The sequence below is a fragment of the Ambystoma mexicanum genome, chromosome 11 (assembly GCF_040938575.1).
Source record: "Ambystoma mexicanum isolate Mex_15411 chromosome 11, UKY_AmexF1_1, whole genome shotgun sequence".
NCBI lineage: Eukaryota > Metazoa > Chordata > Amphibia > Caudata > Ambystomatidae > Ambystoma > Ambystoma mexicanum.
Window position 1 is genome coordinate 1,017,689,041 of NC_090934.1, and position 15,675 is coordinate 1,017,704,715.

General features: G+C 45.5%; 1 protein-coding gene across 1 annotated transcript in view; it reads right to left on the reverse strand.

Moving 5' to 3' along the window:
• The window catches only part of CORO2B (coronin 2B), a 425,059-nt gene that overhangs the window by 16,891 nt on the left and 392,493 nt on the right, over positions 1-15,675 (reverse strand). Inside the window, exons 7-10 of the mRNA XM_069624239.1 lie at positions 14,185-14,289; positions 13,216-13,312; positions 7,219-7,331; positions 6,704-6,794 (exon numbers count right to left, since the gene is read on the reverse strand). Coding sequence (XP_069480340.1) covers positions 6,704-6,794; positions 7,219-7,331; positions 13,216-13,312; positions 14,185-14,289 — 406 coding nt within the window. The remainder of the gene's footprint in view (positions 1-6,703; positions 6,795-7,218; positions 7,332-13,215; positions 13,313-14,184; positions 14,290-15,675) is intronic.

Genomic DNA, 15,675 nt, shown 5'->3' on the forward strand with positions numbered 1-15,675 from the left:
GCAGAAGATCTAAAAAGGGATTAGGGCAGAAGAATAAATCAGTTTTCTCCTGAAGCATAGAGAGCCCAGATGTAGAGTTTGGCAGGGGCACCAGACAACCTCCCTCTCGACCTTCAGGGAAATTGCTAAGATCAAAGACCTCACCGACACTATTACCAGATTGGCAGAGCTAGAGGTATAACTTGCCTGGAGGGGCAGTGAACATGTCTGGTCAGGGATGGTCTGATCATGGTGAGGAAGAGAGCTGAAGATAGCAAGAGCCAGATTTTCTAGAGAGTTTCAGTAGCATGCTAGGCTCTTCCTTAGACACTGCCATGCAGTAAGCCATTTCAGAAATCCCGCAGCCAGCTCAGCAAGGGTGAGGCTCCCTGCTAGGCAAGTCTGGTATCACGTGGGAGACACACATTTGGCATGAATTGGTTCTGATCCGAGTCCACCAAAAGCTCAGAGACAAAGTAAGAGTGGAAGAACACAGACCTGCCGTAGGCCTACATCGTTTACCACCCGGGCACTTCGAAAGAAGGGAAAATAGATCCTCCATCTCCAGATGCTTTTGTCAAGCTAAGATCAGTGGGTCTTCCAGGAAATCGGCAAAAGAGAATCTCCCCATTTGTCCGACAGAAGTTAAAGTCTCTCTCTGCTGCAGACACATTGGTTGCAGTTACTGAACTCCAAAGAGGACACAAAGAAGGACCATGCTTTGTCAGCTCTGTGGAGACTGCACAGGACGTGAAAGGACTGTAGATCAACCACACCATCCCTTGGACGAGGATGATGGAATATTTGGTCTGGATGAAATTGGTCACCCAGGAACCTCAATTGAAACTCTTAGACGCAAGTAATGGAGTACAACAATACATGTTGATAAAGAAACCGGGAGCAGGCTGAAGTCAACATGTCTGCACTCCGGCAGAGTGGAAATGGACTAATACACAAGCTGTATTCTAATATGAGGACATTCTTTTTCCAAATGTATTGGGGCCCCAAGAAAGTCAGTCATCGACAATGTTTGCCAAGACAAGCTGCTGAATCCGATTGGGCCACTGTCAAAAGTATTGGATTTGGCAGAAGATGAAAGTGAATGCAGGGAAATGGTAGATCCAGGATTTCATCTGAGCCTGGACACAGTGAGCAATAAGCATTATAGGCAATGCAAACTGAACCACATCCATTGAGTAGCGTAGAAGCTTATTGCCAAGGATTTATGCTAATTAGGAGAATGGTGGTGTTGCAAGTCGTTCGGCAGATGGGCCCCTGAAAAGGAGATGGCCCATCTACAAGAAAGATGGGGACATTTGTGGCTACTTATACAGACTTTATTTATTTATTTATTTGATTTATTTTATATTTTTAAAGCGCTCACACAGCCCACAGGCATTGAGGCGCTGTTACAGGAATTGTTTGTTTTTTGGATGCGCAATTGTTTTTTTTTTGTCTTAGTTGCGTATTTATAACGCGCTTAAACACCCACAGGTTTCTAAGCGCAGACCCGGGGATCGAACCTGTGTTGCTTCGTGTCGTCTTCCTTCCAAGGAGCGCACGTTGCCGCTGAGCTATCCTCCCGGGACTTGACCTTCCATTAGGAAAGTATTCCAATCACACGTTTGCACAGGTTTAGTCGAGGTAGGAGCCACCTGCCTGCCCATTTCCACAACACATTTCACAGATTCCACTGCAGTAGAAGTGCCTTTTCGATAACAGAAGGAACAACAGAAGATGAGTCCTTTCTTCCTTAAAAGATGCTGCTGCGGTGGCAGCTACAAATGGAGGGGAGTGCCTAGGCATCAGCCCTTACCTTCAGGTGAGCACACGGGGGAGTGGGAGTGTCCTGCTGGCAGTGGGAGACAAACTGGCCTTGTTTGCAGAAAACAGCAATGCTGTATCAGGAGATCCTAGGTCATTCATGAAAGTCCAGATGAAGGCCCAGCATGGTGTGGGCGACTGGTACATACATGATGTCCACAGTCTGTTTGTATCTTCCCTAGGGGGAATCTTGACTAGTAGACTGGGAAGTGCCAGACACATTAAAGAAAGGGGCAGTGGCCAGATCCGTCGAGCATCCTAGATGTTTCCTGGACAACTTTTCTTGGTGAAAAGAAAGAAAGATTATGCAGCCATCATCCTCTGGAAATTCTACATGTAGCTGCTGACAAGTCACTACAGGGTCAAGGCAGCCATTTGCTCAGAAATGCTTCCATGGTGGGATTGACTAATGAGACTAGACCAGAAGGACACATATCTGATGTTAGTGGTGTTCAACCCACAATTCCTGCTCCTACCGTTGCAATTGGCAGGACACATTCAGGAATTTCCATGCTCCCCATCTGGGTCTTTCATTCATCCCTTGATGCTTCCTCAAGCCAGTAGTCATGTGGCAATGGCAACAGTTAATTGCCTTGAATCTTTGTGAACAGCTAGAAAATCAGAGCGTTAGCACCCCCAGGAACATTGCCTGGAATTCCTGGCAATGATGGTGGAGACCAGAGATGCGACACTGACACAATCTAGAAAGTAAATCCTATGAAGATGGCAATACCACTCATGTCAATGCAGCAATCCACCCAAGTGGAAAATTGCAAAGATGTCAGTACTCAAAGCATTTCTCAATGCCCGTTTCATTATGTATTGTTTCCGAGGCTGAAGAACAGCCATTTATGCAGAGGGCTGTTATGCTCCCATCTGATCCACTTTCAATAGAAGCCAGGATACAGCTGTAAGGGTGGTTGGATCCTATTTTGTGCTGGAACTGAAGAGCCATCTTTTGCAGCACCCCGGATTGTGTCACAAAATTGAACATGAGCAGGTCCAATTGGGGTGTAAGATGGTGAAACATTACCACTGGAGGCAGGGGGCCACTAGAGATATTAATGTTAGACAAATTATTTAGGAATTCTACCATATTCTTTTACAGTTCAGTGATTGGTTTGAGGATACATTAGTTAATTTCTGATTCTACAAATGGACAATTATCAGCAGTTCAGGGTACATTTACCATCTAAGAGGTATGAGGTCCAATGTTCTAGCTGAGCTAGCCAAGGATGTTTGGTTTTTCTGATTGGATAGAATCAAGTCCTTAATGGCAGACTCTCTACCAGGTGTGAACAACCAAGCAGCAGATTGGAATTCCAGGTACCAAGCAGATCACAGCTACTTGATTACAAAGTGGAACGTATTCAAGAGCATTTGAGTTGCAGGGATCCACTGAGACAAGCTCTTTCAATATCATGACACAACGCCCTACTAACAAGATGATGCTAGATACATACTTGCATTCAAGGGGTACAGGGACAGACTATTGACTTCCACCCATCTAAATGATTCCAATATTGCTTACCCAAGTGAGAATGGACAAAGAAAGTGCTGATAATGACTATGATGATCACCCTCCCCCACCCGTTAGGGTAACGTAGACGTCCTTCTGACAAAGATAGACATTTTTATGGATTTTCTGATCCATTTTTCCTCATAAACCTTATTTTCTTGGGAATCACCATCCATTCATGGAAGACTAGTAGATTGTTCTGGATGATTTTAGGGATTGCTGGAGAACATCAGATGTTTCCAAACATTGTAGTTGCTCATCCAAGATTGCTGGGCAGCATCTAAAGGCTGGTGTGTGAAACATGATCCCTATTTGCGAATCAACAGCTCTGGTGAACGTTCTCAAATTTCTGTTATCCATCTATTGCAGATGGCAAAAAAAAGCCTACAGCACTGTCCATTCATACAGAGCTGCTCTGCCAGCAGAGCCGTATTCCGGTAGAGTGTGCCCCAGTAGGAGGACACCCTCTAGTTTGAAGATTGGTGAAAGGTATTGGTCTGCCTCAACCTCCTGTGGCCAGATATTCTTCCCTTAGGAGTTCGGGCAGGTTTTGAACCTGCTTTTTTGACAGGACAGATAATACAGGCAATTTCTGGAAAAACACAATGCTGTTACGTTGGATTTCTTGTACAAGGGCCGTAAGGGTCTTGGATGTGACTAACAGGATGCTCTTCCTGAAAGGCCAAGTCTTCCAAATATCCACCAAGATAAACATCAACACAAAATTGGTTGAGTGCCTGTCTTTTTTGAATTGTGTGGTTCGGTGTAATAGTTTACCTGGAAGCAACTAAAGGCTTTAGGAAGCCACATAGTCCAGTTTATTCTCCCACTTGGACCAGATGGGTTTGGTGGATTATGAAATGACCCTGGGGAGGTAGGAGTGGGTTTGGAGCTCATCAGCTTCAGGGCTAGCCCAGCCAATGCATATGCAGGAGACGCAAAGCTTGAAGACATTATGAAGGCCACGCACTTGTCGTAAGAGTGGAGTGAAGGGTTTGTATTTTAAGCTGATGAATCAGGTAGCATCTTTAGTAGCAAGTAAACTTTTGATTGCACTATAAAATGCAGATTTACCATAATGATATAGCACATGAAATTCATGATTCAATCAATGATCCAAAGACAAATGTTAACCCAACCTTTTTCATGAATCAGTAAGATTATGGCTAAAACGTTAGATCATTTGATAACTAGTTCTAAAATGTCATTCATTTGGGGGGCAGAAGGTTTAAGAATGGGTTTGATGCCGAGGGTCTTATGAACCTGTAGATTGTTACAATGGATCTGCTGAGGTTTTCTTGCAGATTCAGGGACCAAAGTGGAATGAGTAGGTTAGGAGTAATCCAAGCAAGAAAGGCTAAGCATCTTGCAGGAGACTTCAGATTGTATAACAACGTCATCTAACTACACTAGCATCAAAGAAAAAAGAGGAAAGAAGGCAATGAGCAGCACTGATTGGGGCATGGGGCACACACTTTTGTCTGTTGCAAACCATACTTTGATTCCAAGGCCTTTTGGGAAATCTAGTTTGTATTGTTTGGTTTGCTGCTCAAAGTCCTGTAATGTTAAAGAGACAGCATAACACTTGCCTCACTGTCAAGAACAGAATCAGGATTTTGATCTACTAGATTAATATGAAAAATCTGGTTTTGCGGGCAACCATAGTATTGATGGATTAGACAATGCAATGTTCCCTCTTACTCAGAAGCCTTTTCGTCACATGAATGAGTTTTCTGAACATTTGACAAACATTGTTTTGCTGTGCAAAGGGCTGCAGTAGCCGAATACAACCTTCCGGAGTGATATCTTGCGCTTGTGGACCATCTGCCCCATGGCTATGGGAACACGCCGACTGCCGATATTATGGTTGCTACTGACTCGTATGAATGTTGATTAAACTGCTTGATGGGGCGATGTCTGATTTTGTTTGACTAAAGGTAAATGAGAAAAGATGTTCAAATCCCCACCGGCAAAACCCCGGTGACTCCAACATCCTTCGCTCACTTGCTTTCAGGCAGAGAGCATTTGTGTATAATCCTATGCACTATAACCATCCCCTACAAATCGACATCAGAGGATGTAGCCTGTGATCCACTGATCCCTGCAAAGTGATCTGATTGGGAGAGGGGATTTCAGATCTTTAAATAGTGGTCTTCCTTGAGGTGGGCCTCAAAAGGAGGAAGCCAGAGGGAACCACCCCAGGTAGCACACCCCAGGAAGCAAAACGTGCCTGCTCTGCAGTGGTAGGGACATCAACTATGAACATGTCCCTGACCTATAATCGAAAGGGACAAACATACAGGACAGGGGAGCTTTGTGGGAACCTTCAAGTGACTAGTATGGTTTGGAAGCAGAATGTTTGCCAGAAGGGAAATCTTGGAAGCAAGGCGAGGCAGTCTATCACATGGGGCAGGTGCTGGGAAGCCCATGAAATCCAAACTAATGCACAAGGTGTTGAAAAAAATACCTGGTTCTTTGAGACGGCCGAGACAAGAGAGATCATTGTCAAAGCAAAACACACTAGTTGGTGCAGTCGATGATGGCAGATAGAAGATTTCACATTACTAAACAACGCTGTGACAAAAGAGGTAGTAAAGTGGGCAGGGTAAATCCAACAAAGAAAAAGTGAGCAAGGAGGTACCATCGCGAAAGCTTTCCTTGACATTCTAGTGTGAGTCATTCAAGAAGATCACGACTACGCTAAAGAGGGCATTGGCATCCTGAGCACGAGGCATGGTCAGCTGGCTAAGCCATCCAAAAATACTCTTGCAATCCTCATAAGATGTCAGCTGTCACCACTGACTAAATAGAATGGTTACTCACAGCCACAACATATTCATGACCGGACAAAACACTAAAGAAAGACAAATCAAGCCTGATGTCCATCTTCAGGTCCACCATCTGTGGCACATGGAAAATCACTACCAAAACGAGCACATACCGAGTCACAGTACTTTCTATAGAATAAGAACATTCTGCAGAAGGTAACACACACCAACAAACCAATGCTCAGATCTTACACAACATTGTGTGCTTGGCTTTACCCACACCACACTCAAATCATATCCTGAAAAATAAGGCCACAGAGGTGCAACACGTCTACGATGATATCTTACGAAATAAGCAAATCCATGGTGACAGGCACCACAGCCACAGCCATGTATCACAAAGTGGACTAATTAGGCACATGCATCACAGCCACAATAATATCGTTCAAAATGAACACACAGCACATGCACCGCATCTCCAATATCATCCTGCAAAATCAACACATCATTCAGCAGCGCCTATGCCCCACGCACACAATCCTCTCTAATCCACTGCACTGACAGTAGCTGAGCACGGACAGAAGAGCAGGCTCAAACACAAGGCCTCATTTACCTCGGTCAATCCCGCTCAGCCACTCGTCCGGATTAAGAGCCGGCTCCAGCCCGGGGGTCATGGGGTAGATGTCCTCTTGGTAGGTTTCTGACTGATGAGTGAAGACATCTGATTAGAGAACATTGGAAGCTCAACCGAGCGACACACCTAGATGTACAATTACTACTATTGTGATAACAACTGACATTGCAGGGTAGTGGGAATGAGAAGGCCTAGGGAATGTCAATAAAGACTGGATACGGCCTGGCGTAGTACATCTTTGGAGGTCTATTGTTAGAAGGGGGCTGCACTGACTAAAGGTGCAATGGGTGCAGTGGGGTCATGGCAGGAAGATCTGCACCAACTCTACAGGAATCTGCAAAGAGTCTCCCAGGGAAACAATAGGTATTCTATCACAGTGGATGTCGCGGCGGGGCATCTATTTCTTCTTATCACTCACCGGCACACCCAGAGTTTACAAATACCCACAGGGTGACTACGAAAGTGACCACTGCATTTATACCCTACTTACATACCCGCCTTGGCACAATCATGGAGATGGGCTCGATGAGTCCTCGTAGGGTGATAAGCTTGTAGAATCTGAAGACCTCACACGCGGATACATCCAGGCCATGCTTGGGCATGACTCCTAGGAAGGCAGAGACAAGAAAACAGGCAGGGCAAAAAGACAGATTAGCAAAGCAAGAAACACCTAGCTTTCCCAAAAGCCTGAAGGGATTCCTTAAACATTCCCAATTTAGCAGACACCTTCCACCAATAAACAGAAAGAATCACTGGTAACTCAACCAAATGCAGCAGCAAAAACCAGTCCCTATCCGATTCCAACTAATTTACCTATTTCTACCTACCAGGCGTAACAGTGATAAACAGATCCCTTGGCTGGGGTGTGCCTCCGCGGTCAAGATGACCTTACTACCGAGACTCCGATATACCTTCCAGGCCTTGCCTTTTATAGTTCCAGAGCAGATTTATTGGAACATACAGAAAGCAGTGGGACGTTTCATTTGGCAGGGTTAAACCCCTATACTCTTGAGATCAAGTGGTCTGGGGGTCCCGTCGATCGAGGGCTACTTCCAGGCTTTGCAGATTGCGCCAATATTGGATTGGGCGTCTGAGGACCGGCACCCGAAATGGAAAAAATTGGAACAGGTAGACCTACCTTTTCCACTGGCCCACCTCCCGTTCCTTCCTAAATCGGCAAGGGGCACTGAACGGGGCCTACTCGAATCCAGTCGCTCTTCCTTGTGTCATTGGGGTAAAGCTTGCTCTCAGTTGGGACTGAAGTCAGGTCTAGGCCCCCTCCCCCCAGTACTGCAAAACCCAGAGTTCTCCCCGGGATTGGAAAAAAGGGTGTTTGCGCAATGGGAATATTCTGGGGTACTGTGATTAAGGGATCTATAGAAGGAAGGAATGCCACTGGTTTGCAGAGTGTAAGGAGAAGTTCAAGCTACCCGAGTCAGAGCGATTTAGATGCATATCACTGGGTGTCCAATAACAGGGTTAAACAAGCAGGATGTAGGCCACCTAAAGTACTAGAAACTCAGGATGCTAGATGGCCAAGAAATGCCCAAGGTGTCCACATGCTATCGTTTTCTAGAAAATGCTTCTTTGGAAGATCGATTACCCTATATGGTACTTTGGCAGAGCGAACTGGGAACTGAAATCACAGAGGGATCCTGGCAAAGAATCTGGGCTCACACTCATAAGAGCTCCTGCTGCACTCTTATTAGGGCAGGGGCAATCAAGAGTTACCAGTGGTACAGGACCCCTCAAACGCTGCATGCAATCTGCCCCGACTATTCTGACCGTTGCTGGCATGGATGTGGACAGCTAGGAGACCTCGCACACATGTGGTGGCACTGCCCAATCATGCAAACCTATTGGCAGGAGATTTGTTCGAGAATGAATGATATAACAGGTAGCCTACTCCCTATGTCCTTGCTGCTGAGGGATGTCCCTGAAGATGGTACTTACCCATTAACAGTGGCGCGAGTGGACTTGACGTCACATTTACTGATGGTGGCAAGAATAAATCGAGCATGTTTCTGGAAGTTGGCAGAGGGCCCCAGTATCTCATACTGGTGGGTAAAAGTGTGGGAGACTATAGCCATGGAGAGGCTCACTGCACATTTATCAGAGAGCATGGTTAGATTCTCCTGCACCTGGGCCCTCTTGCTGGATTTTGTCCAAGAGAGAGAACATATGTTTTTCGTCCACAAATCATGAAACGCCTCTTTCAAAACTAATAAGGCAACAGTGAGGTTGGAGGATGTAGGCGAGGCAAGAGGAGGCCCACTTTGGGGGTAGAGGAGGAGTTGGAATCGAGGTGATGGGAGGAATCAACGGCTTCCATCTGTACACTGGAGTTCACTAAATCGTTTGTGTGTACCCGTGTGACAACATTTAAGTCGTTTTCATTTGTTTTATTTTATGCCAAGGTTGGGGGGTTCAAGAATGCAATGTGAAAATGAAATTTTGATGTTCCTTAATGTTTTGGCAATGATATGGCACTGACATGTAACATGTTCATTGAGATATCAATAAAAAGATACTTGTAAAAAAAAAAATAAAAGTGATAAACCAGCAACTGCAGAAATCAACAAAGAATCCCTGTAGGAAATAATTAAAATATAACCTAATCTGCCTGCGAACCAAGACCAAAACGACCCCAGAACATGTCCCACGCAACAGAATAATCACTGGCCCACCACAGTGATAGAAGACGAGAATGGGATTTCCACACAGGTGTCAGCTGTGAAAAGGGGAGGGGGGGGTCTTGGTAAGGCCAGTCTGCCTGGCAATTACATTTCCTATACACCAGTACAACACTGGAAACGATTTTGGGAGAACAATGCAGAGCTTGCTCCTGGCAAGCGAATAATGAATTCGGAATCACACAAGATACAGACCCACTGGGGAGAAAGTAAATACTGGATATGGAGCGAATGACCCCCAAAGAGAATGTAGAAACAGACCTTGATACTGGGAAAAGCTTGGAAGAGACCCCAGATAATGAAATACCCTGACCCATACAAGAGCAAGGAAAAACCCAGAAAATGAAAAACCCCTGACCCATACAAGAGCAAGGAAAAACCCAGAAAATGAAAAACCCCTGACCCTTAGAAGAGCAAGGAAAAATCCAGATAGTGAAAGACCACTGACCAACAGAAGAGCAAGGAAAACTCCCAGATTATGCAAGACTCCTGACCCACAGAAGAGCAAGGAAAAACCCCAGATAATGAAAGATCCTTGACCCATAGAAAAGCAAGGAAAAACCACAGACAATGAAAGACCCCTGACTGACAGAGGAGCTAGGAAAAGCCAGAGATAATTAAACACTTCTGACCCACAGAAGAGCAAGGACAAATCCAGCTAGTGAAGACCCCTGACCCTCAAGAGAGCAAGGAAGAAACTCAGATAATGAAACACCCGACCCACAGAGGAGCAAGGCAAAAAAAAGATAATGAAATACGGTGACCCAAAGAAGAGCAAGCAAACCTAGAGGCGTAGGCAGGGTAGGGCCTGAGCAGGCAAGACCCACCCAAAATCTATACATGCCCACTCAGCAGTGCTGTGTGGGCATTTGCAGATGTTGCTGTCACTACGGTGTGCCCAACTACATTAGCTTCAGACCCCACTTGTTAGACAATCCTGGCTACGCCTCTGAGAAAACCCACAATAGAAGAGCAAGAAAAACCCAGATAATGAAACACCTCTGACCCACAGAAGAGCAAGAACAACCCAGATAATGAAACACCTCTGACCCACAGAAGAGCAAGAAAAACCCAGATAATGAAACACCTCTGACCCACAGAAGAGCAAGGATACAAGCCAGATGACGAAATAACCTGATCCATAGAAGAGCAGGGAAATCCTCAGATAATGAAAGATCCTTGACCCATAGAAGAGCAAGGAAACCCACAGATAAGGAAATACCCCTGACCGACAGAGGTGCTAGGAAAAGCCAGAGATGATGAAAGACCCCTGACCCACAGAAGAGCAAGGATACAAAACAGATAATGAAATGCCCTGACCCATAGAAGAGCAATAGAAATAGAATAGAACCCCCCCAGATAATGAAAGATCCCTAGCCCACAGAAGAGCAAGGACAAATCCAGCTAGTGAAGACCTCTGACCCACAGAAGAGCAAGGAGGCAACTCAGATAATGAAACACCCGACCCACAGAGGAGCAAGGCAAAATAAAAATCATGAAATACCCTGACCCATAGAAGAGCAAGGAAACCCCCTTATAATGACAAATCCTTTACTCATATGAGAGCAAGGAAATTCCCAGATAAGGAAAGACCTCTGACTCACAGAAGAGCAAAGAAAAAAACCCAATAATGACAGATCCTTGACCCATAGAAGAGCAAGGAAAAGCCACAGATAATGAAAGACCCCATATCCACTAAAGAGCAAGGAAACCCCCCAGATTATTAAAAGACCCCTGATCCAGAGGAGCAAGGAAAACCCCAGATAATGAAACACCCTGATCCACAAGAGAACAAGGAAGAATCCAGATAGTGAAAGATCACTGACCGACAGAAGAGCAAGGAAGAAACTCAGATAATGAATACCAGACCCAGACAGGAGCAAGGCAAAAAAAAGATAATGAAATACGGCGACCCAAAGAAGAGCAAGGAAGCCCACAATAGAAGAGCAAGAAAAACCCAGTTAATGAAACCCCTCTGACCCACAGAAGAGCAAGGCAAAACAAAGAATGAACAACCTGACCCATGAAGAGCAAGGATACATTCAGATAATGAAAGACCCCCTGATCGACAGAGCAGCAAAACAGACCCAGATAATGAAAGACCCCGAACCCACAGAAGATCAAGGGAAGAAATAGATAATGCAAGAACCCGGAACCACAGAAGAGCAAGAAAACCCCACATAATGAAAGACCTCTGGCCCACAGAAGAGAAAGGGAATAAATAGATAATGAAAGACCACTCATCGAATACATAGTTCTCTCCAGTGTGTGTGTATCTGTGTTTCCCTTTTTCATTATTGCCAGACAGCAATCGTTTCTAGATAGACATATTGCAATTCTGGCTCCTGGCGTGTGGCGCCATCCCAAATGTCCACACATGTATTTACATTTCCCCATAAATCTTCAGGAATAGATTTTAGAACTAGAAGTCTTATTCCACTAAAATTGAAGACATATCTTGGACGAATCCTAACTCTTGTTTCCTTATTACCCATAATGTCAACTGACATGTTAGATTGTTGCTCTTTCAATGATTGAGGAACCTGCCAGGGGGTAGAAGTCCAGTGGCCGTGTTATGGGTTCAAAGATCTAAAAGGCAGCAGCTTCAGAGCATAGAGAGAATTGGCTTCTGTGAACCTAAGAAGTCCCCCTCACATATTTGTCAAGAAGCCCTCCTATGATGCATATGTCCCTTACAAATAATGATGTAAAACCCATAGTGTACTTGCACTGATGCTTCATGAACAATTTTGTTTCTCCCAAGTGTTGGAATCATTGATGCATCTCACAAAATGGCGTCATTGATGAGTGAGTGGCTGACCTGAGCTGGGCTGAGGCGAAACTATTTCTGTTCCAGCTCGATATCGACTGAGCATTCATTCTACAGAGAGCACCTCAACATTCTCAGAACCCCCTGCTCCAGCAAGGCATGGAGCAGTGCTTGGGAGTGCCATTGTGCCTCTGGACATCTGCTAGTTCTGGTTTAGACATAGGGTTGACTGTGTTGCTACCATGCTCAGGCACCGGCCTGTTGGAAAAGCCCCAACGTCTACATGAGCTTTTCTGCATTTAGGCGTCGGTCTGTCAGACCAGTGCACCAATATTTTTTCATTTGAGTAAGGGGGGCCACCAGGCTGAATGTCACTGGTAGGGATATCTGTAGAGTGTCAAAACCGTATGTGAAAAATGTAGCCTATGATAGCTCAGCAAATTAAGAGCTTACTTCATTAAATTGTTGTGAAACCTCCCGGCGCAAGTTCAAAAACAGCTGGGCTGAGCCAGGATTTCATACTTACGAGATCGATAATCTGAGCAACATTTATTTGAAGAAATACTACATATTATTTCAGTACTTGAAAGCTTAAGGATTCAGCCATGAAGCACTATATACAAAAGCAATAATATTTTATGCTCCACCCACTTCAACAACCTTAGGATGACTTATCCTCATTCCAGTTCCGGCCCCAGGTCTACCAGCGCCCTGTGCGAGAATTACATGACACTGTCATGTAAAGTGTCAGTCAATGACTTTCTATTAGTGAGTGACAGAGGCGCAGCGCCTAGTCAAGAATCACGACACGCCTCTGTCAGTCACTAATAGAAAGTCATTGATTGACACTTAGGGCGCCGGCAGCTCTCACAATATAAAGTGTCATGGTGACACTTTACATTGTGTGAGCTGGTCGGCGCCCTTTATGTGCTGCGCCGGTATGTGACCGCACCACTTAGTCCCCCCCCCCCTTGAGGCGGCTCGGACTCATTCATACATTAGGCACATTTTTTAAGGAAAATCCTTACCCAGTCCTTTTTGAGGTGCAGGTGAGCGGAATTCCATGAGGTAATTTAGGTATGGCTTCTCACCAATGATCTCATAGTAACGGATGTTTCCGTCGCCCTGAAATATCAGACGAGTAAAAATGAAGAGGAAAGAAAGATTGTAATGTGTGAAGGCATCATGAAGTGGATACCGACAACAGGTTAACTTTTGGTTCACAAAAGTTGTATTAACTTAAAAGGCAAGGTGGAGTAAGGCCTAACTTGCCCTATGCTAAGGTGGGATTTCCCTACCTAAAGAAACAGAGTAGTCTGTGTCAGAAGTCCAAATCAAATGGCTGTGTCCAAAACATATACTTGTCCTCACAACTAAGTCCAAAACAGTTAAGCCACTGTTGTTGGGGTTCCTTTCCCTAAGAGTTCAGATCTTCCAGCTTTTCAAAAACAACACAGCTCCTTGGGACACTTACTAGCTCTTTTGATATTGGGGCTTTTCAGTAGTTCACATAGGCAGTTAAATGCCTTCAGCTCAATTTCTTAACATCAGGAATCACATAGGAGATTGTTGTAAAACACAAGCTTCTTTATGGAAACCTTCAGTAGCTTTTCCATACAGTGGGGCACTCAGTCTAGGCACAGTTGTTGGATCACACGGTCCACCCATTACAGGTCACGCACGCTATACCCCTTCTTGGCTGCTTTCCATCCACTATGTGCCACTGCTTCAATTTGACAGTGATGCTTGGTTAATTCACCCGTGTCACACTCATGCGACACTGTACCGTGGCTTGGTTGGCCACCATGCATTTGTTGCACTTTCTTGAATTCTCCTGGCTCTTGCCAATAAGTCAAAACTAGCTACTCACTGGACCTGTGGCCTGGTACAGCGCATGTACCTAAAGGCAAGTGGAAGGTTCTGGAAGACTTTTCATTAATCTTACTATAAATACTGCAGATTCTTAAATTACCAAACCATGAGGAAAACCAACCTACCTTTCCAGCCAAGTAGAGCATGTGTGTATCAGCATCATAAAAGGGAAAGAGGAGGCCGGAGAGCCCATCGATCTCCTCCTCAACGAGCGGCATGGATAGATCTTCCTGCAACAACAAAGAAAACAGGGGTCAGCCCGGTGTGGACGGGGCAGGGCAGTAGACCTGCATGGGAACAAATGGCTCAGCTAGAAGGTTGAACAGTCACATGGCTAGGAAGTGGCACCGACTAACGAGGTGGAAGACATCCTGAACTAAGGAGGTGAACAACACTCTACCAAGCAATGAAGACACCCCTTGTCAAGAGAGAATACTTGGTACTGCTGATCAACTTGGTCTCAGCAGTCGTCAAATCATTTGAATGAAGGCAAAGCCTGTATTGTCATCAATATTGACTCAGGAATTTGCCCCACAGCCATGGTCCTCGAGCCCTGGAGGTCTCTGGTGGGGGAAGAGTCGCTGCCCTATGCCCTAGCCACTTATGCACCACACAGCTTCTGTGTGATTTGGCTGTCAGCCCCTGTGTTTGAAAGAATTCTGCTCACCCAGAGAGAGTTGGTCCCAAGTGATATTATGAGAAAGTGGTCAAATATGTTGTGGTGTCTCCACGGAAATGCTCTACCGCCTTCACTTTGAAAGGATGCAGGACACAGTAGCCATTTGATTCCAGGCAGGCCGTGCCAGGGTTCATGTAAAGAAGATGCGGACTGGGTGGGATACTCAAAATGGGGATCTCTGTCCGGAAAGTTCCTTCACAGGATTTCTCTGATCCATTCCCCTCTTCCCAATCCTTATTTCTGTGAACCAGGAGATTTTAAACTCACCTCATCATCACTTCACAACTGCAGCCCCAGAACGCCTACTGAGAATTGGAGCGACATGGGCAGATGTGAGTCACATGCTTGTGCCTGCTACTCACGCTGCACCTCAATAATGAGACCCCATAGCGTTAAGAGATTTCTGGGGTTGCTTGTCCTCGGAGACATGGACTCTCAGTGTGGGCTCAAGGGGTTCCACAGCTCAATCCCATTCGTCTGGCCTCTTTTCCATGGGCAGCCCCTCCAATTTAAAGTACAATTGGATTCCCATCAACCTCTCCAGCTATCTTGCTCTTGGCGCTGCATCCCGTGGAATACAATTGCGTCCCGTGATAAATTTGGCCCAATTGTACACATAGCTCCTCTACCCATTTCCTTCTCATGCCTTCCCGTGCGCATGTTTTATCCCTCGCCCTCATCCCAACTGTCTACCTGACTTTGCTTCTCCCTACCACTACTGGATATCCCTTTTGACTCCTCCTTTGCCTCTCTGACAGGCAAAAGCACTTTGAAGCCATAAACTATGGCAAGAGGTGCTATACAAATGCAAGATAACATAACATCACCCTAAGTTAACAGGGGACTCCAGACGTGGACCCCCTGCTCACTGCTCTTAGAGACACACAGCTTCACCTCACTGATGGTGCCCAACTAGGCTGAACCACGTGTATGGGGT